This window comes from Procambarus clarkii, chromosome 58, assembly GCF_040958095.1.
Source record: "Procambarus clarkii isolate CNS0578487 chromosome 58, FALCON_Pclarkii_2.0, whole genome shotgun sequence".
In the NCBI taxonomy this organism is placed as follows: domain Eukaryota; kingdom Metazoa; phylum Arthropoda; class Malacostraca; order Decapoda; family Cambaridae; genus Procambarus; species Procambarus clarkii.
In genome coordinates, this window is record NC_091207.1 from 21,949,159 (window position 1) to 21,969,769 (window position 20,611).

Consider the following 20,611-nt stretch of genomic DNA (forward strand, 5'->3'; position numbering starts at 1 on the left):
CACACAAGATCATAGATGAGAAAATGAGTGCAGCAGCTTCAATGTGAACTCAAACTGACACTATAATGTGCCAACAACAAACAACACATGCCCTGAAGAAGCTGTTACCACATCATGAAGAATCAGGGCTAACAGATTTGGCATGTAGCTTGAACAAAGCTAAACCTGCTGCAGAAGCAAACATAAGCACAGATACACTTGTACCTATGCCCTCTGGCTTAACCCACTTTAAAGTGTACTTGAGGGATGAGTTCCTGACAGGCAAGGAATTTAATCATGTCTGCCAGGTGATGTTCTAAAAAGGTACTGCACAAAATGCAGAATCTGTAGATGGAGCTGCCAGAAGGCTGGAGAGAGAAAATAAGAGAACAGGCCATCAGCACTAATATTTGTACTTAAATGATAATTTGAACAATAATTAAGCCCATAATGGCTGGCTGAATCCAAAAAGGTGAATGTTGAAGGCTGAGAGGGTGGCTGCTTGCCATCATACTTTCACCGCCTCATAGAGTAGCCTCATTTTCAAGATGACCATAAATCTTGCTTTCCCAATGTCCTCTTTGTCACTTGTTCCTTGACAGAATTGTGAATCTAATGCCTTTGGCATTGCTAGTTGTATGTTATTTTGCTTTCCTATTGGCATTCTAAGTAATATTTAGAACCTTTTGAATATCCTGTGTTAAGCAATGCTAAATAGTCTTCCTAGCTTGGTGCCTTCTTTTGGTAATTACCTACTTATTTTTCATAAACATGCATATGGCACACCACCTAGCTGCACCAAATGGCATTTTGCCCATTTTTGAACTGGGTAGTAAACAATGGGCTATATAACCTGTAATAGATAACAAGACTCGGCCCAAGCATGATCGGTGAAGGAGAGACCTTGAGACCAAGGTAAGAATTATTGGCCGACCCAAACAAAGATGTTTAACTCTTAACCCTTCTACAGTACTATGGACTGCACTCAAGAGCACTTTTGTGGCTACTGTGGTTGGTGCTCACAGACTGAACCTGAGAATGCTTAGAAACATGTCAACTGGACATCGTGGTAAATACTTGGTTGTTCATATGACTGTCGGAGGTCTTGGGTGGGGGGTAGGGGGAAGTGGCCATATTTTCATGTTGGGAAGCAGTTAGTATTCAATTAACCTCTGAGGAGGATTCAAATTTATCCGAACTCCATCCTTCAGCTTCATTCGTATTGTTCCCTAGTGGTTCATTGTCTGAACTGTTGGGGGAGGGCAGTGGTGCCCTTTGGTGCAATGGCCTTTGGTACATTGCCCTTTGGTCCTTTGCTTTGTAGCTGAACACTGTGGGTGGCTTGTATGCTGGGTTCTTGGGGTTTGGTTCTTTGCACTGTTTACATTTGGGACATTCTCATGGATGGACTCTTGCTTCCTTCCCATCTTCATGGAGTGGACTGTTGACACTTCCTCTTTCCAGTGGCTTTGCAAGTTGTTTGGGTGCCTCCTAATGTGGCATATTCCTTTATATTGGAGAATTCCAGCAAGCCTTCTAAATGTACTCACATACAAATGACTTCTTACTGAGGCTCGGTCACAAATGTCTTAAACCAGCAAATTCTTTAATTAATGAGAAATCATATATTTTTTTCACAAATGATTGTGAACTAATAAGAAATGTAATGATTACGAATACTGAACATGTTAATCTGATGACGACCTAATCCAAGTTCAGACAAGCACAGACACATCTGCACAACCCATTTCATCCACACAGCCCATCTCAACCACAAGGTGGAGAATTTGGCAAATTAAATTTTAATAATAAATTTATTAACCCTTTGGCTGTAACTCCATTTTCTTGAAGAGCCCCATTGTGGCTTCCCGTAGCTGTCTTACCGAGATTGCTCCAATCTGTAAGTCACAGCAGCTGCACGAGTTCACTTGGCCTACTGGGGACCAGCACCAGAACCTGTTCTCCCTCACGTGAGGTGCAGAATGCAAATGACATCCCACCATTTCACCAGGAAATGGTGAAAGTCAGTGAAGCTTTACAGGCAACTGCAGAGCACCAATGAACTGCAAATACATGTACAGTATAGTGAAAATTTCATGAAGATGAGCCCACTTTTGAAGGTCAAACTAAACCAAAACAGAGAAGGCAGCATGTCATTGGCACTTAAAATCTTGAAATGTGCAAAAGGTGTGTCAAATACACACATGAAAAGTGTCATAAATGTACTGTACTGTACTGTCTTAGTACACAGCATTAACCCATAGCACAGTGAAAATTAGGTTTTCAAGGATGAAAAAAGGTCCTTGACTGATTCCAGTCACTAACCTGCCTAACTATTAAGAAAATTATTCCAGAAAAAATATGATGAGGGCAGGTTAGTAATCAGCAACATAGTTGGTGAGTAATTAGCAACATTAAAAACTTAGTTGAGGTGAGTAATTAGCAACTTAGAGAGCTACTTAGTGGTCCTTATAATGCCAAGTAGAACTTAGAGGTTTTGATTGCACTGTGCTGTATATGCGGGAACTTTCTGTAGTCACTGAGCAAAATTGAGGTTTTCTCCAATACCTCCCTACCAAAAGTATAACCTATCAGAAATGTTTGAAGAGATCCCTGTTGAGTTGATGCCCTGATTATCTTGATACTGATATTTTCAGTGATCTTTCCTTATGGAGCGTGCCTGTGGAATAGCTCAATATTTGAGAGTAGAATTGCGTGTCGGAGCAAGGAGATTGTTTGAATGCAAATATTGCCGTCAAGGCCAATGTAGAATTATGGAGTAATGCTCCATGAAAAGGAGTTTTTAACTTATTTTCTTAGTGCAAACATGATAGGACAAGAGTAAAATGAGGTATTTGTAAATATAAATAATGAATTACAGTGGACATGGTTTAGGATGTAATGTTGAATTGTTACACCTCTTGTATTATGTCATCATAGTTTGCTGTTTATGTTGATGCATATAATAAAAGTTGTTGCTCTAGGTTTCTGGTTAGGTGTGTTAGGTCCAAGTTTATTTGTATTAAATGCCTGTATTAAGTTTGAGTATTCTCCTCTGCCAACACTTGTTCTGGTGAAATTTGGCCAGTGATCTGGTGGTCTGGTGGTGGTGGTGCTGTCATTGTTGCTTGTGGCTTAATACATGCGGGTTCTGTGTACCCCGCCTGTGTACAAAGTCTAGACATAACATCTTATGTATGCGAATCATAAAGAGTTTAATGATGGAAAAAGGTGTAGAACCAAGTATGAAATGATTATTGATAGTGTTTGCAATAGGTTAACGTTTGTACCAAGATATGGATTAATGGAAATGGAACACACAGTATGAAAGAATGAAGCTAAAAAGAGACAAAGAAATTATTAAGAATTAATTATGGTTGATATAATTTACCATGTAATGAGGAACGTTGACAAAAAATTTGAGAAAATAATAATAAAGCAAAGACGAAAGACAAAATTATACACAGAAGGTGAGAAAGTTAAAATGTCTGTGAATGGTCTAGTTTAATTAATGAATCTTTTGTTGCAGTGGATTTAAAGTTACATAGAGGAAATAGAGGAAATTTAATAAGTATTTTGTTTTGTTTTTAAGAGATGCACAATAGTTATGCAAAGGAATTTGAGTTGACCCACAAATGGCTGGAATATTTTAAGGATTGATGAAACTTTAAGGGTGGCTGAAATATATTAAGTACAGTATAGACTTTTTAGGGAGACTTCCTTAAAGCTGAAATAACCCCAAAGCTACACGTTTTGGTGTCGGGCTAAGAACACAAACAAAACAGGAAAACTAACATTAATTCCAAAATAACTTAAAAATTTTTGTGCAATCAAAAAACAACACTTATAGCCTTGTGAAATCTGATATTTTAAAAATGTATACAAAGCACTGTAGGCATTATCCACACTGAAATCACCTACAGCCTGACTTGGCCTGAAGTTTACTGAACAACCACCAGAACAGTGCTATTACAGGTAGCACGTCACTGTGAGGGTATCCTTCACTCTGCTGTTTAACCTTCCTGCACCCCACGTGTGTTGCCCATCCACATGCTCATCATTTTGTATTTTTTCCGACTTATATATTACAGCTGGCCACTGAAAAACACTACACTGTTGGATACATGCCCGGCTGTGTCTCAAGGCAGGGAGTGATGAAAAATATTTCGATAGTGATGATTGTAAACCAGTGAAAAGATCTGAGCATATGTGTGAGCTGTCTATTCCTTGGGTCTAAGCTAGTCAGTGTTATGCTGTTGAAGTCGGCACTCATTGTAAAAACACAGAGTACCCAAGTACTATCAGATTGTATGTTGGATAACTGTGCTGTGCTGCCAAGTAATTTGTGCAGTGGTTATATTTTTACAACATTTTTGCCATTAAACATCCTCACTGATTCCAGTCTATAGATCAGGTGATCTTATGCAATCTTAAGAGGAAATATAGTAATAAATTCTGTAGTGCTATGTGAACTGTAAATGTCTTGTTGACTATGTGTAATTAAAGAATTTACAGTCAAAGACATAGTATGGGGTATAGCTTGAGCTTGGGGTATCACCTAGTACCCATCATGAATGTTGGAAGAATCACTAGCAGCAGGTGATGAGTGATAGAAACTTGCAATGAGCGGTGGTGATGAAATGGATTATAGACACGATATGTAATGTCATGAAATATAGGTGCAGGCCAACAAAAACTATGGAAAATATCATGGAATGATATTGTTGTACAACTGATCTGTTACTCAGTTTTATGCATTTAGAATTATTTGGGAAAGGGTGCAAGCTGCCATAATTGGATGAGGAAGAGGAAGATGATTCCTGAAGTGGTAATGATGAGCATGTGGCACTCGATCTTGCCCGACTTGATGAAGTGCTATTTGGTGCGCGCACACTTTTTATTTTTATAAAGAAATAATAAATGATAGAAATAGTATGTTTAAGCAGTCATAAAATGGTGCTAGTGCATCCCTCGTACCCGACTGTCATTGCAAATATCACTGCAGACTCTTCCCACAAGAAGCATCTTGCTCCTGAAGAACTCATTTGAACTCATTTAATACAAATTTCACTACCATTCACCTGTTAGTGGCAAGAGGAATACTTCTGATTTTGTGGTAAGTACACTGTACTGTAATTATTTGTTTCCTATACAGTACTGTAAGTGTTCTAGTATGTATTTTGGTTATCGTGCAACATAGGCAGTGCTAAATAGTCTTCCCAGCTCGGTGCCTTCTTTTGATAGTGACTTATTAATATGTATTGCATTTTGAATGCAGTATTTAAAACTATAATGTAGAGTACTGTATAAAGCAGTGTAAAACCTCCAAAATCTGGATTATGTATTTACAGCCTTGATCTAGATAAAGTATAGAAAAAATCTAGATTAGAGATATTTTACATTTTTTTTTTTTTTGGCTGTTTATCGCAATGTTTCATAGTTTTTTAACGGCAAATGATATACTACATTTTAGTGCATATTTAGGGATTAATAATATATAAACAATTATTTGGATAACATATAAATAGTATGCAGTACTGTACATAGTAAAGCATTATTTTGGTACTTACTTTTTGTACCATAGATTAATCTTGATTATCCAGTAGCCTCAAAATAAAGAACCAGTGCTAAATATGTATCACAGTACACTAAAAGTGTTCACAATACAGGTACTCTCACTGTACGTTTAAGAACTCGGTACATTTACAATACTGATAGTACAGTATTTTACAGGTGTAAAAAAATTAACTGAATGAGAGAGTATCATTTTGTAATATTCAGTAAACTAAAACTTTAATATTAAGTTTGAAGGAAAAATTCAATTTTGACAGGTACTGGCATAGCACAAAGGCTAACTATTGCCTCAGAGTATTGGCTCAGTCATTGTGTGTGCACGTTAGGACAAGGAAATGAAAATGGAAAGCGTGAAGCTCAACAAATTTGAGCATGTGAAGATTATGGGTCGCTGATGGCAAAGGCCCCTTCAAATCGATGCCAAGCCAGTCCATAAGCTGAGTAGCTTTGATGAGTCTCTCTTCTGGTGGAAGATAGAACTGGGGCTTCAATTCTGTGCAAATTTTGTAACGTGCACATTATGTGTTTTTACATCTTCAGTTGACTATTGAAGTTTTTTCAGTTTACAAAGTGTAGGAGCTGAGTCACTCCAGGATTGCAGAATTCATTATGAATTACAGTGAGAATTGATGCTGGAAATGTTGAACAACAGAATACTCTGGTCAGCATATCAGGAACCACATTTCCTTTTCTAGGGCAATACTGTGTGTGGTATAGCTGAAGGATGCTAGCTACATCTTCAATTCTTGTATTATTGTTCATTTTAGTTCATATTCTGTTATCCAGCATCAGTGCTAAAAAACATAGGTCAGTAATCAGTACAAGATGACACCTGGAAAGGAAATGGCTCCATTTACACATTGTATAATGGCAGTAGCCTCTTTCTTTATTGCTGGATAATGCAGGCGATGAGTCACAATAATGTGGCTAAAGTATGATGACCAGACCACACACTAGAATGTGAAGGGACGACGACGTTTCGGTCCGTCCTGGACCATTCTCAAGTCGATTGCTGGATAATGTAGTTCACTACCCTGTATGGTCCTGCACATGAATGCAACAGGACAGCCATCTTGGTTCAAGACTGCCACACTCCAATATACAGACAGATCTTCATTAACATTGTAGATTTGCATCCATAAGTAGTTTTTTAATACTTGAAATGTTAAGGCTACTTTACCCAGTGAAGACATCATACTTTTTTACCAAAGGTTCAGTTATGTCTGAAAAATTGGGGGATCTATTTGGAATAATAAGTGGACATTCCCAGTGCCCTCTCAAAAGATACTACATTCATAGGTGGTGGTAATTCTTGAAGTGGACGCATCCTCTTGGGATCAGACTACAGTATCATTCTCTAGACAATAGTCAAGTTCATTGGAGGATAATGATTGTACAATGTAGCAGTAGTATGGATGGCAGGTAATATCACATATCTTCTTGGCAGTGTAGACAGTAGCTACTGTGTGATTCCCATGGACTAGTTCTTCTTTTGTCTGGGGTTGCATCATTGTGTGCACTTAGTACTGAGTGAGCATCAGCAATACACTGGGCCAGGTCATGTATGCTTGATTGAAGGCACTCTGTAAATCCAGTCTCTTGTTCTCTGGAGGACTTTGATGATTGAGTGGTGAGGAAATACTATTGATGAAAGCATTGTGGATCAGTACTTCACAATACTCTTCACAGTAACTAGTTTCAAATTAATCTTTTCTGAGTTGCAGAGTTTTCTCAGAAACACATCAAAGGCCTCATTAGGCTGCTGCTGTGTAGCTAAAAGGTGTCTAGTAAATATTTAATTGGGAGTTTTCACATACAATGTATCATAGATACAGTATGATCATACACTCCTAAGGTTATACACTCCTTGATAAACATCACACAGTATGTGATATTGTTCACCAGAGCTCAAAGTTTGTCAGGAGCATTTTCTTCACACTTCACAATATTTACAAACATGTGATGTAAACATGTTTGTAAACTGTTCTTATATATATGCTTGCACTCTGTGGCTGCTGTAGGAGAGTCAGGATCAGTATCCAGATGTATGGGTCTTGGTAGTTGGTCCACGGTAGGCTTGTCTGATCAATAAGGCCAACAGGTTAAGCGTGAAGACGGTGGCTCCAACCTTCAATTTTCTTTGTATGAATTAAAGATACCAAAGGTCAGTATAGTTGTGTGTTGAGATCTTGTGTTGAGAACAACTTACCAAGCTCATGTCAGATAGTGTATATCGTAAACAGAGTTTATTAAATCTGGATTGTAGCATTCGGATGTGTTATTGAATCCTAATCAACACAATTTAATGAACTCTGTTTACTTCAAGCTACAGTATCTGAAATGAGAGAAAACAAATGTTTTGGTAATATTTCAAAAGGTAAGTACAATTATCATAATAATGAATCTTACAAACAAGAACAAATGTTACTTATAATACTTAGAAATATCACACTGTTAGGCAGAAAATGTTATGTACTTGATAAACAATATTCTGTACATGCAGTGTGATTAATAATAGTAAAACAGTGTCAAATGTTTAACTTAAATATCCTCAGGTATTAAATATCAGGTATGTCATATGTTGTGCTTCCTGCATTGAAAACATATTGGTGCAGCCATTTTGTTAAGTAACCTATTTATTAATTTGAAGACAAATTGCAAGTAGAATTCCAGGAGGTTGAGGAATCACAAAAGTAATTGAGGAAATAGTAATTGTTAAAGAAAATAGATGTAACATTCCTTGTAGGATAATGCGAACTGAAATTAACAGCCAAGTGCAACATTATAACATTACAAAATAATGCACTAAAGTTTATTTATTTTACTAAAAGTAGTTTTATTTTACTAAAAGTAGTTTAGTACAATATAGGTTTACCATGAATTTGTTAAAAAAAAAAAGTGATGCTGAAACATTAAAATATTGTAGTGTATAGTACAGTATTGCCACTTGCATGATGTAATTACTTTTGTTTGCATGAGAAATGTACTAAATGTGAAGTATTGTTCGACATTTGTTGAGGTCATCTCCCAAAAGTTTTGAGTGTCCCTGTTTGGATGGCATCACTAGGGTGCCTCTCTCTTGGTCAGGGTTCAAAGATGAGGAAATGTGAGCAGAAATGAGCATCCAATTACTACACAGGTAAGTAAACCATTTTTGGTTAAACTAAAGACTCTAGAAGCTTGCTTGGGAGTATAGTACAGTATTGGCAGTTCATGATTAAGGTCATACCTCAAGAGAGCTTTTGTCAATATTAATTGTGTAGTTTCCATTCGTTTTTTTAATTTTTACTGTTTTTATGAAGTCTGGAGTCACAAATCCTTGTTGCTTGAAATTAATAGTTTTCCACAACAACTGAAGCAAACTAACCATTACAATTAATCAAAGTTTGTAAAACATATATGAACACAAATGTTATTTCCCAACTGCATACACGTATAATGCATTGTTTGGATATCTAAAATGAGTGATCACAGCAGCAGCATCTGTAAGCACTGCACATGATTTTGCGTCTCTTAATTTCAAGTTGACTCATGACTTAAGTCAATTTTCCCAGCCAGCCGCCCTTCTCCTCACCTATGAGCCACACTAGGGGGAGCTGTGGACACTATATCTTCTCTTGGCTTGATACCATTCCTCTGGTATTACTGTCTTTGGGAAATGATTACTTTTATAATAAATAGGTGTGATACGAACAAATCCACAAGGGCCGTGACGAGGATTCAAACCTGCGTCCGGGAGCATCCCAGATACTGCCTTAATCGATTACGGCAGTGTCTGGGATGCTCCCGGACGCAGGTTCGAATCCTCGTCACGGCCCTAGTGGATTTGTTCATTTGATGCATCACGTTAGAGTGATCTCTGTGTGTAGGTATGATACATTTTAATAAAAATATAATTATATCAGTCATAGTTTGAAAGGTAACTGTGTGAGAATGTACTGATGAACATATAATAACCCTAGTTTTTAATGGATTTTTACTCCATTAAAGATGAGAAATTCTTAGGAAAACACATTACTTCAGTGCAAACATTCAGTAATTGTATGAAATGTGAAAATTATGTAAAAAGCATCTTTAATGAAATGCTGTATTTACTAGCATGATCTAAATACCCTAAGGAATTGCCAGATTGTGTGTGTAACCCCTGTTCCTCTTGTAAACATTCCTGATACGCTAGTTATCTATCTTGCCTTCCCGGTTTGGCGCCTTCTTTTGATAATTACTTACTTACTTAGTTATCTATCTTATCAAAATTATTGATTTGAAGATGTGATAATTATATTACAAAATGCAGCATTCATAACTTTTTGTAATCATGGAAAGCTGTAAACTTTTCATTAAATGGTAGTTCAATATAATCTCTTTGCTGTCTTTAATGTTGATATAATTATAATGGGATAATTTTTGTAACATTTGCTTACACATCGATACAAAATTAGGTAACATATCTTGTAACTCAATACAATATTTAATAAACCAAGCAAAATGTCTTGCATTGCTTCATTATTTAATATGTAATTTCTATTTTCCCATCATTTAATGGAGCTTCATTTTCACAGCCTGGCTTCTGTAGCCAAATTACAGTATATACAAAATTTATTACAGTAAAAAGATGAGCAGTGTTGATCAATGCATTTTGGTGTGTAGTCGTGCATCATGCAGGTGTATACATCATATCTCACCTTTCATCAGAGGTGATACCTGGTTGATACCTGGTTGATGGGGTTCTGGAAGTTCTTCTACTCCCCAAGCCCGGCCCGAGGCCAGGCTTGACTTGTGAGAGTTTGGTCCACCAGGCTGTTGCTTGGAGCGGCCCGCAGGCCCACATACCCACCACAGCCTGGTTGGTCCGGCACTCCTTGGAGGAATAAATCTAGTTTCCTCTTGAAAATGTCCACGGTTGTTCCGGCAAAGGTGGTCTTTGTAGTACAGTCGAGTTCATTCTCAACTCTCACTTGGGAATCCCGGGTTTGAAATCTGGATGAGACAGAAATGGTTGGGCATGTTTCTTTTCACCTAATGCCTCTGTTCATCTAGCAGTAAATAGGTACCCAGAAGTTAGTCAACTTTTGTGGAGTTGCATTATGGGAATACCTTTCCCTTGACAAAAAACAAATTATCTTATTAATGTAAGACTTTGCTAGTCTCATTTCTTTAACCCTTAGACAACGACGATTTGAGAAATGGTCATACCCACCTATGCATTAAAAAAAAAATTATAGAATTATTTGTCTGCAAAATGTAAAACAGAACTGAAAATAAGTGAATATATTTTCATGTTTTTTCAAGTTCCCCCGAGGTGGAGACGCACTTCCAGGATATAATAGCTCTCTATATCCACAGAGCTAATACAGTATATTCATATTTGCATCATACATGTAAAACCCAGACAATAATTGTCTAAATCTTCATATGATAATTGCATTACCCTGTCAATCAATAATTAATGGTGTCTGCAACCTAAGAGTTAAACAATGAGAAATGAATTAATATATATAGTTATTATTTTTTTTTAAGAGGGATATGGATGGGATGTAAGAGATTGAAGACTCGCAGCTGTGTGGACATGTGTGAGCCATTGATGTTTGCAGTAGTGTTAGGCAGTTGGCAAATTTTGTTTAGCATTGGTTGGTTAAAGTTGCTCTTTTCGCTAATACTGTACTGTATATTGAGGGTCTCGGCAATACAATGGCTACAACCTCAAATCAAAATGGAGGGTCCCAGATTCGATCACTGGGTGAGACAAAAATTGTTGGGTATGTTTCTCTTCGCCTAATGCCTCTGTTCACATATCAGTAAATAGGTACCCTGGAGTTATGCAACTGTTGTAGGGTTACATCCTGTGGAGAGTCAGTAGTTTGACCTTGGTGGGGAGGATGACCTCGATACAATCCTAAAGTATATGTATACACACAGACTAACTTCCTCTGATAAAATGAATTAATAATTAAATTATATTACAGGAGAGTTGAACCAGGACTTTCAGCAAAGTAAAGTAATTAATCCTTATTTAGTGAATGCTGTTCAAATTTTCCTTATTGCATGATTATTTCATAACTATTTTTGTCATTAAGTTGTAGAGTACAGAGAAAACTACAGTTCTACAAATAGTTTTTAATCATATCTTAACCCTGGCAGACAACTAAATCACCGCATCATGGAATTGGAAAGTGAGGTAGAGGAAGCCAAAGCTACAACAGCTGTGGTAACCCCGATGGCAGTGGCTGCAGCATCCAAGACTTTTGAAGGCTCATCAGTCAGGCCAGTCAGTGCAGAGGCCAGGAGGATAGTTGAACTGGAAAGGAAACTAACAGAACAATGTGAGTACTGTACGCATTTATGATTATATTGTATGTGCCATGTAATAAAGTGAATCGGTTTTTGTTTATTCCAGCACACAACTACCGGTAAACAGGACCAAAATTTGGAATGTAGACATAGCCTCCCTCCTGTGGATATAATAATTAAATAAATGACACATTTGGCCTTTAACCCCTCAACTGCGCCAGCCAACAAATGTCATTTTGAGAGTTGTCCTTTTTTTTTAATTAGGCTATATTTTAATGTTTTGTAATATTTTCATTACTCTTTGTGTTTTGAAATGAAAATAGTTTAGTTTAGAAACATTTTCACATTAACCTTACCTGAACACTTATAAAAACAATAAAAATTATGTTCGTAACAACTGCACTTTGATGTTTTTGCCCAAAACAGGTGGGCAGTGCTGGGGTTAATAACTGGGTTCTCAGAGGACTTGCAGTTGTTCCTGCAGTTGCACATTCAGTTCCCAAAGTTCTCAAGTAGACACTGACATGCCAATGGCTAAGATAATGATGACAAGTAATCTCTTCCACTAGGATATTGTCCTAGTGAAGGGTCCTACATGCAAAATACAATGAAGACCTTGCACATGAGTGCACAGGCATCCTGTGCATTTGAGTGTAAACCAGGTGATGAATCCCCTGGGGGGCGGGTTCTTTTCATCTGCTTGAAATCACAATTTTCCTGTGTATTTGGTGCTATTCGGTGTTTATGATGTATTTTAACAAAATCTTAGGGTCTCCTCTTATTGCCTGTAAAAGTTGGCCTATGTTCTCCAGTAGTTATTTTTCTTCATCGGCTCAGAAATAGCATACCTTACTGTACAGTAGTAAAAATTGGGTACACAAATGTGAATGGCATTACAAATAAAGGGATAGAACTGTAAGAATAGGTGACATCCTCATATTATTGCAGTTCAGTAGATGACTGACAAACATAATAGAGGATGTAAACTTTCCCAGGAGAATACCAGGTAGTAAAAATTAAAGGATTAAGAGGGGGAGGGGGGAGTATTAGTCCTGATACATTGGAGCTTCGAGGAAAGAGAGATTTCAGAGGTAACCTACCAGCAAAACATTATACCTGTACTAGGTATACTGTGGAGGACCATGATGATAGTGGTTGGCATTATTTATAACCCTCCATTAAATACAGAATGGTAAAGTGAGGAATTATAAATGCGACAAAACATGCCTGAAGATAACAGAAAAAAGCAGCTGCAGTGGCAAGAAGAATTAGAGCAAAGATCCTAGTACAGTACTTTGGGATTTTAATCACAGGTCATCAAAGAATCATCACAACAGTGATGAAACATTTAGTGAGATTAGTGGGCACAACAAACAAATATGTTCCTTGTGGCAACATAACAAAGAGCTGATAAGAGAGAAGGGTTGCGAATTCACCAGGTACCCTAAACCTAATGTTTACCCAAGATGAAATTATAGAAAACTTATCATATGAGGTTCCACTAGGAGCCAGTGTCCAATGCATTATCATGATTGCTTACACTGTAAAACTGAAATATAGTGTCTGATCAGAAAACAGGATAAATAGTGAAAGAAAATGCACAAGACTACAGAAGAAAATGCACAAGGGGGTTAGGCCTATCTGCAGGATGTTCAGTGTGATACTGAAATGGAAGGACCAGACATAATTTTCTGTAGGAGACACCTGGAGAAACAATGTAGCAAAAGCAGTAAGATCAGAGCAGATATCACCATGGTTACTGAAGAAAGCTGCAGGGATTGTTTGTTATCCATTAAATAGAATGTTTAATATTATTCTAGAGACAGGAGAGCCATCAGAAATCTGGAAAAAGTCAAATGTAGTTCCCATATTTCAGGGAGCAGACATGAAGCACCAAACTATAGACCATGCATTTTACTTGCCATAAAATGCTGGTAAGTTATTAGAAAAAAATGTCATAATTATGGAGTACGTCTTATAATACAACACAACTTCAGAGGGAAAATCATGCTTACCAAACTTAATTGATTTATATGACAGGATCACCAAAATAAGAAAAGAAAAGAGAAGGAAGGATGGGTAGACTGCATTTTCCTTGCCTGACATATAGAAAGCTCTTCCTTGCCTGACAAATAGAAAGCTCTTCCTTGCCTGACAAATAGAAAGCTTTTGATACAAAAGACTAATACACAAGATGAAGAGACAAGTTGGGATAACAGGAAAGTTACCGTGCTGATTAAGGGCGGACCTTACAGATAGAAAATAGGCATAATCAAAGAGGATGTGTCAGGCTGAAGAGGAGTGAAAAATGATGTTTCACAGAGCTCTGTCCTAAGACCATTCTTTTAAATGTAAATGACACCAGAGAAATTGAGTTGGTATGTCAATGTTTGCAGATGATGCAAAGTTAATGAGGAGAGAGAGAACTGAAAAAGAATATAAAGTGCTTCAGGAAGACCTTGGCAGTGGGTAGATAAATGACTGCTGGGATTAAATGCACATAAGTGTAGTGAAGATGGGAAAGGGAGAGAGGATACTTGCAATTACACCTCATGAAGAAGGGAAAAGACAAAATAAGAGAAAAAGATCTGGAGAAGATATAATCCCAACATTAACACCAGAAATTTATGTGACTAGTATAATATCAGCAGCATATTAGAAGTTAGTAAATATAAGAACATCATTTAAGAATCTAAACTAGGAAGCTTTAAAGTCCATATACACTGTCTATGTGAGAACATTATTGCAGTATACAGCACCAGCATGGAACCCTGCAACTTGTGAAGCACAAAAAGCTCCAGAAAGTTCAGAGGTATATATGAAAATCAAGATAGCTACAATCTGTGATTGTGTTTATCTGGACATAGAAAAAGTCTTTTGGTAGTCCTACACAAGAGGTTGTTCTGGAAACGAACTTGCTAGAGAGGTGACAGACAGAAGACTTATATGGATGAAAATTTTTCTGACAGAAAGATAAGGGTTGTAATCAGAACAATGTATCAGACTGGAGAAGTGTTACTAATGGAGTACCATAGGATTGACTTTTTGCACCATTAATGTTAATCATTTATATAAACAATCTACCAGTAGGAATGCAGAAGTTTGAACATGTTTGATGATGATGCTAAGCTACTAGGGATGATAAGAGACTTAGACTATTGTCATGCCCTTTTAAGATGACCTGGACAGAATTAGTGTATGGAGCAACACTTGACAAATGGAATGCAATGTGAATAAATGCTGCATTATGGAATGTCGATAGGAGAAAATAGGACCCACACAACCCACGAATTATGTGGAAAGACTCTAAAGAACTCAGACTTAAAGATATAGGTGTGGTTCAGGATAGTAAACTGTCACCAGAGGAACACAAAAGATATTGTGCAAGGAGCAAATGTTACTTTCCAATTCAGAATTTATCTTTAAATACATGGAGGGTCAAATAATAAAGAAATTGTTCACAACTTTTATGAGACCAAACTTAGAATATGCAGTGGTTGTATTGCGCCCATTTCTCAAGAAACACATCAGTAAACTGGAAAAGGTTCAAAGGCATGCTACAAATTGGTTTCCAGAACTGAAAAACAAGAGCTACGAGGAGAGGCTAGAGGTGTTAAATATCTAAAACTAGAAGATACAACAAAGAAAGGATATGATTACTACATAGAAAATAGTAACAGGAATCAACAAAATTGATTAAGAGGAATTCTTGAAACTGGCAACTTCATGAATGAAAAGATCTTAGTTTCAAGCTAAGGAAACAAAGGTGCTGGAAAAATGATAGATCCCTTTTGCAAACACGTTGGTTGGAACAAGTTAAGCAAGATGGTGGTGGAGGACAAAATCATCAATGGTTTCAAAGCTTCATATGACACACAGAGTTCTGTAAAGATGGGACACCACTAGTGTAGCTCTCGTCTTGTAACTATACTTGAATAATTACATTGAGGGGAAAGTGCCCTCACAACCTTAAAAAAGAAAAGAAAAAGAAGAATATGATCACTACATAGAAGATTGTGAGATGGAATAAACAATATGGACAAAAGAAGCCTATTTAAATTAAAAAAAAGATAGGCCAAGAGGATGTTAGTGGCAACTGGACCAGTAATTTAGTCTTAGATGTAAGACTATTCTTGTACCATGTATGGGTGGTTGGTAAGTGGAATGTATTAAAGGAAGAGGAGGTTAAAACCATGTTCAATCACAAATTTAAGAAAATGTATTATGGAACTTGAATGTTGGGAAATGTGCTTGGTACCAGGTATAAAGAATATTTTGGAGGCAGGCTATAGTTAATCTCGCTTCTCAGTAGTCACCAACACTAGCACGACCTGTAAAGAATGTTATGAAATCATGATTATTGTGACAGTGTAGAGTGCCACCCTGCCCTGGATACCACAAACCTGTCCATGGTACATTCAGTGAGCGTGCTTTAGGAAGCAATCCAAGTGTCATATTGAGAATGGTGCTTTTCATGTTTACTCAGTCTGGTATTTTATTTATCCCTTCAGCATCAATGTACCCAAAGTATTTTTAGCTTAATGTTTTCCTCTCTAAGTATGCAGAATTTTTTCCATAGGCTTTTTTTTATTTCAGGTGATAAGATTACATCCCTAGAGGAGAGCTTGTCAAAGAAGGAAAATGAGATGGGAGCCATGGAGGAGCGATACAAGAAGTACCTTGGTAAAGCCAAGTCAGTCATCAAGACTCTTGACCCGAAGCATAACCCAGCTCTTGTGCCTGATGTATCAAATCTAAGATCTACCATTCATGAGAAAGAGAGGATCATAGAAAATTTAGAGGTATTGTAATGAAGAAAAAAAGTTTTGTAAAATAATTTCAGTTATTTATCCTCATTTAACAAATGACTATTTAAGAGTCCCAATAAATAAATTAGAATTGAATACAATAACTGAAAGAAACATTTGAAATATATTTTTGTTTATATGTAGTAGGTCCTCAGATCTGCATAATTAGGTTCAGTCTGCTCTCGGTTTTATGCAAGTATACATTTCAGATATATGTGAGTTTCATCTGTGTATATCTAGGACTTTGTTGAGATTCAAATGGGGAATATTGAATTAATTTTCAGATCAAGAATTTTGTTACATTAAAAAATTACAGTATGTATTGCAGAATAAATAAAATGGTGAATATAATGAAGCTCACCATTATGGGGGCCCCTGCAATGGGTTCCAAGAGCTGACACTCTAGAGCCTATACCATCTCACCAGGCACCTTACACTTTCTCATTGTCTATTGGGAGCAGGGATCAGGATCCTGTCCTTAGAGGGAAAACCCTGTCAAAAAGACTAAAAGACAGCCAATAAAACTCAAACTGCTGGAGGGAGCCGGTTGGCCAAGCGGACAGCACGCTGGACTTGTGATCCTGTGGTCCTGGGTTCGATCCCAGGCGCCGGCGAGAAACAATGGGCAGAGTTTCTTTCACCCTATGCCCCTGTTACCTAGCAGTAAAATAGGTATCTGGGTGTTAGTCAGCTGTCACAGGCTGCTTCCTGGGGGGGGATGGCCTGGTCGAGGAACGGGCCGTGGGGACACTAAAAAAAAGCCCTGAAATCATCTCAAGATAACCTCAAGATAGCCCTTGAAGTGTAGGTCTCACCATATATTGATTCATGGGCCAATATGGTTACTGTATCATCAAATGTTTATTTATGATGATGATGTCTGGATTTTATACCCATGATGCTAATATGAATATAATACCTTATGTAATTACCTAAGTGTAATTACATAAGTGTAATTACATAAGTGTAGTTACAGGATGAGAGCTATGCTTGTGGTGTCCTGTCTTCCCAGCACTCTTTTTGTTGAGATGGTTTTGGCCTTTACCCGCCATCACTCTTGTTTCAACGGTCTACCACTCTGCTTGTGAAAGCGATTTTTCATGTATTTCATCAGTAGCTTTGTTTACTTAGTTTAAATCTATGACCTTTTGTTCTTGAAGTTCCAGTTCACAAGAATTCTTCCTTATCAATTTGTTCAATTCTGTTACTATTTTGTACATGGTGATCATATTGCCTCTCTTTCTTTTGTCTTCTAGTTCTAGCATATTTAATGCCTCTAACCTCTCCATGTAGCTCTTGTCTTTCAGTTCTGGAAGCCATTTAGTTGCATGTCTGCACCTTTTCCAGTTTATTGATGTGCTTCTTAAGATATGGGCACCATACAACTGCTGCATATTTGGTTTTACAAAGATTGTGAACAATTTCTTTAGTATTTCACCATTCATGTATTTAAAAGCAATTCTGAAATTGGAAAGCATAGCCTAGGCTCCTTGTGCAATGTTCTTTATGTTGTCCTCAAGTGAGTTTTTTGTTTTTTATCTAGAACCACCCCTAGATCTCTCTCTCTCTCTCTCTCTGAATTTTAAAAGCTTTTTCACATAATTTGTAGGCTGTGAGTGGTTTATTCTCTCCTATTCCACATTCCATAACATGACATTTAGTCACATTAAATTCCATTTGTCAAGTGGGGCTCCATGCACTAATTTTGTCCAGGTCTTCTTGAAGGGCATGACAATTGTCTACATTGCTTATCTTCCCTAGTATCTTAGCATCATCAGCAAACATGTTCATATAATTCTGTATTTCTTCTGATAGGTTATTTATTTAGACAATTAACATTACTGGTGCAAGAACTGAACCCTGTACTCACCTATTTGTACTCGCCTATTTGTGCCTGCAGGCTCGAGCATTGGCTCTTGGATCCTGCCTTTCTAGCCTTCGGTTGTTTAACCACTGTACTGCGCCGAGTTTATTGTGAAATTTCCGCGGTGTGCATGCAATAAAGTGTTCCCAAAAAATTCTTTTTTCTTCGTAAAATGATTAATTCCCTTTTCTGAACATGTCTATGTAAAAATAAATACCAAATTCCACTTACTTTGGCTGTGGGGACGTGGACAAGGTGCGCTGGGACATCATCAGGGCCTGGTCGCCGGTGCGTGAATCGCCCAGACATGGTCATGCGGGCCATCCAAGCACCAGGTGTTGCCACAAATATATTTTCAATTATTTGTTTTATGTATTTCCAATGCGGTTTTATTATTTTTTTTTATCGTATATGATACATATTTGTGTCCTTTACAATATGTATAAAGTAGAACATTCATAATGCTCCCTGAAACTGTGATACATGTGTCAGTAATGTGTCCACAATAAATGTTTATTGTTGCAATATTACCTGTTAAAAATTCACTAAAATTACAATATATACAGTTTCACACACTGTTTACACAGTAACACACTGTATTACACAGTAACACACTGTATTACACACTCAGTACTTCGGAAGTGAGTAATAATCAACGAAGTAGCCCATGGTACACAGTGCGACTTCGCTCTCAGTGCACAAGGTACAGATAAATTTTCGCTTCCTGTTTCTTCATTCTGTGTGCTTGCAAATAATACACTCACGTACACTCTTGGTGTACGTGAGTGCGCTATAGTACTTGTAGGCTTTAGTACTTGTAGGTTGTATGTAGCCAAGCTTGTAAAGCATAAAGTAGTATTGAAAAGATTATAGGAAAAGATCAATTTGTAAGGTAGTCTTGAAAAGATCACTTTGTATATTCCCACACAGGAAGAGATTCGGCTTACCTCAAGAGTGTCCGTCAGTTAGGAAGAGATTCGGGTATTCTTGAAAATATCTATAGAAAACACCACCATGGAAGCCGCTAACACTGTTCATCTATGCTATTTGTATCAAATGCATCATCACTGAACACAGAAAACAATTCATCTATGTATCATCTAAATAAATTGTAGATAGCATAGGATTGCAAGGGTGACGCTCAGCTACAACTGGATACGCTCGCTGTATCATCCTCATAGGTGCTGTATCACTTTCATCCGACCTTTGTGTTAGGTCCTTTTTGCGCCTAGCTTCACCAATATTATGACCCTTATGTTCTTGAAACAATAGGGTTTGAATTTCACCGACAGAGCGTTATCTTTCAACACCGTGTCGGACAGGTGTTTGGGAGCTAGAGGCGCTTGCGCCACCCATGGTTGCTCATTCAGTACTAACCCAGCCAGCAGCCCTAGGGCATTCTGGGAATTTTTTCCAAGATGGCTGCCTCTCACTGGAGGTCCTAAAAAGTCCATTTCGTACACAACCAACCTTGTACACATTTAGAATTGGTACCGAAAAATCAGAGTTTTCTCAGTTGGCGCAGTTTCCCGCCGACCGAGAATACTCGGTTGGCGCAGTTAAGTGGTTAAAGCAATGACTCCTGTCCTCCTTCTCTTATACCTAGTTTTAAAGCTGTGAATAGTGTTTTTTTCCACAATGTGCTCCTTTATTTCATTCCATTTCCCCACTACTCTCATGCTAAAAGAAAACTTTCTAGCATCTCTATTACTCATCTGAGTTTCCAGCTTCCACCCATGTCCCCTTGTTCTGTTGGTATTCTGTCTGAACATTTCTTTTATTTCCACTCTGTTAATCCCCCTAAGTATTTTGTATGCTGCTATCATATCTCCCCACTACCTTCTTTTTTCTAACAGGTTCAGTTCCTTCAATCCCTCTTCATATGCATGTCCCTCTTCATATCCATGCAACTCCGGGTCTAGCCTCATCGCAAATTGTTTAACCTTTATCAGTTTCCTAATGTGTTCCTTTACGTGGGGGCTCCATGATGGGGCTGTGGTACTGCACTCATAACATTTCTCCAATCCAACACATTGCCTCTGATTACTGCCCTCTTTTCTCTGTCAGAAAATTTTCCATCTATGTTATAAGCCTTCCT

General features: G+C 37.5%; 1 protein-coding gene across 2 annotated transcripts in view; it reads left to right on the forward strand.

The window, feature by feature from the left end:
- LOC123767894 (hook microtubule tethering protein) overlaps nt 1–20,611 on the forward strand; it is a 269,532-nt gene that overhangs the window by 220,848 nt on the left and 28,073 nt on the right. For both annotated transcript variants that reach the window (XM_045757969.2, XM_045757968.2), the window contains exons 13-14: nt 11,692–11,873; nt 16,438–16,643. In XM_045757969.2, the coding sequence (XP_045613925.1) occupies nt 11,692–11,873; nt 16,438–16,643 (388 nt within the window). The remainder of the gene's footprint in view (nt 1–11,691; nt 11,874–16,437; nt 16,644–20,611) is intronic.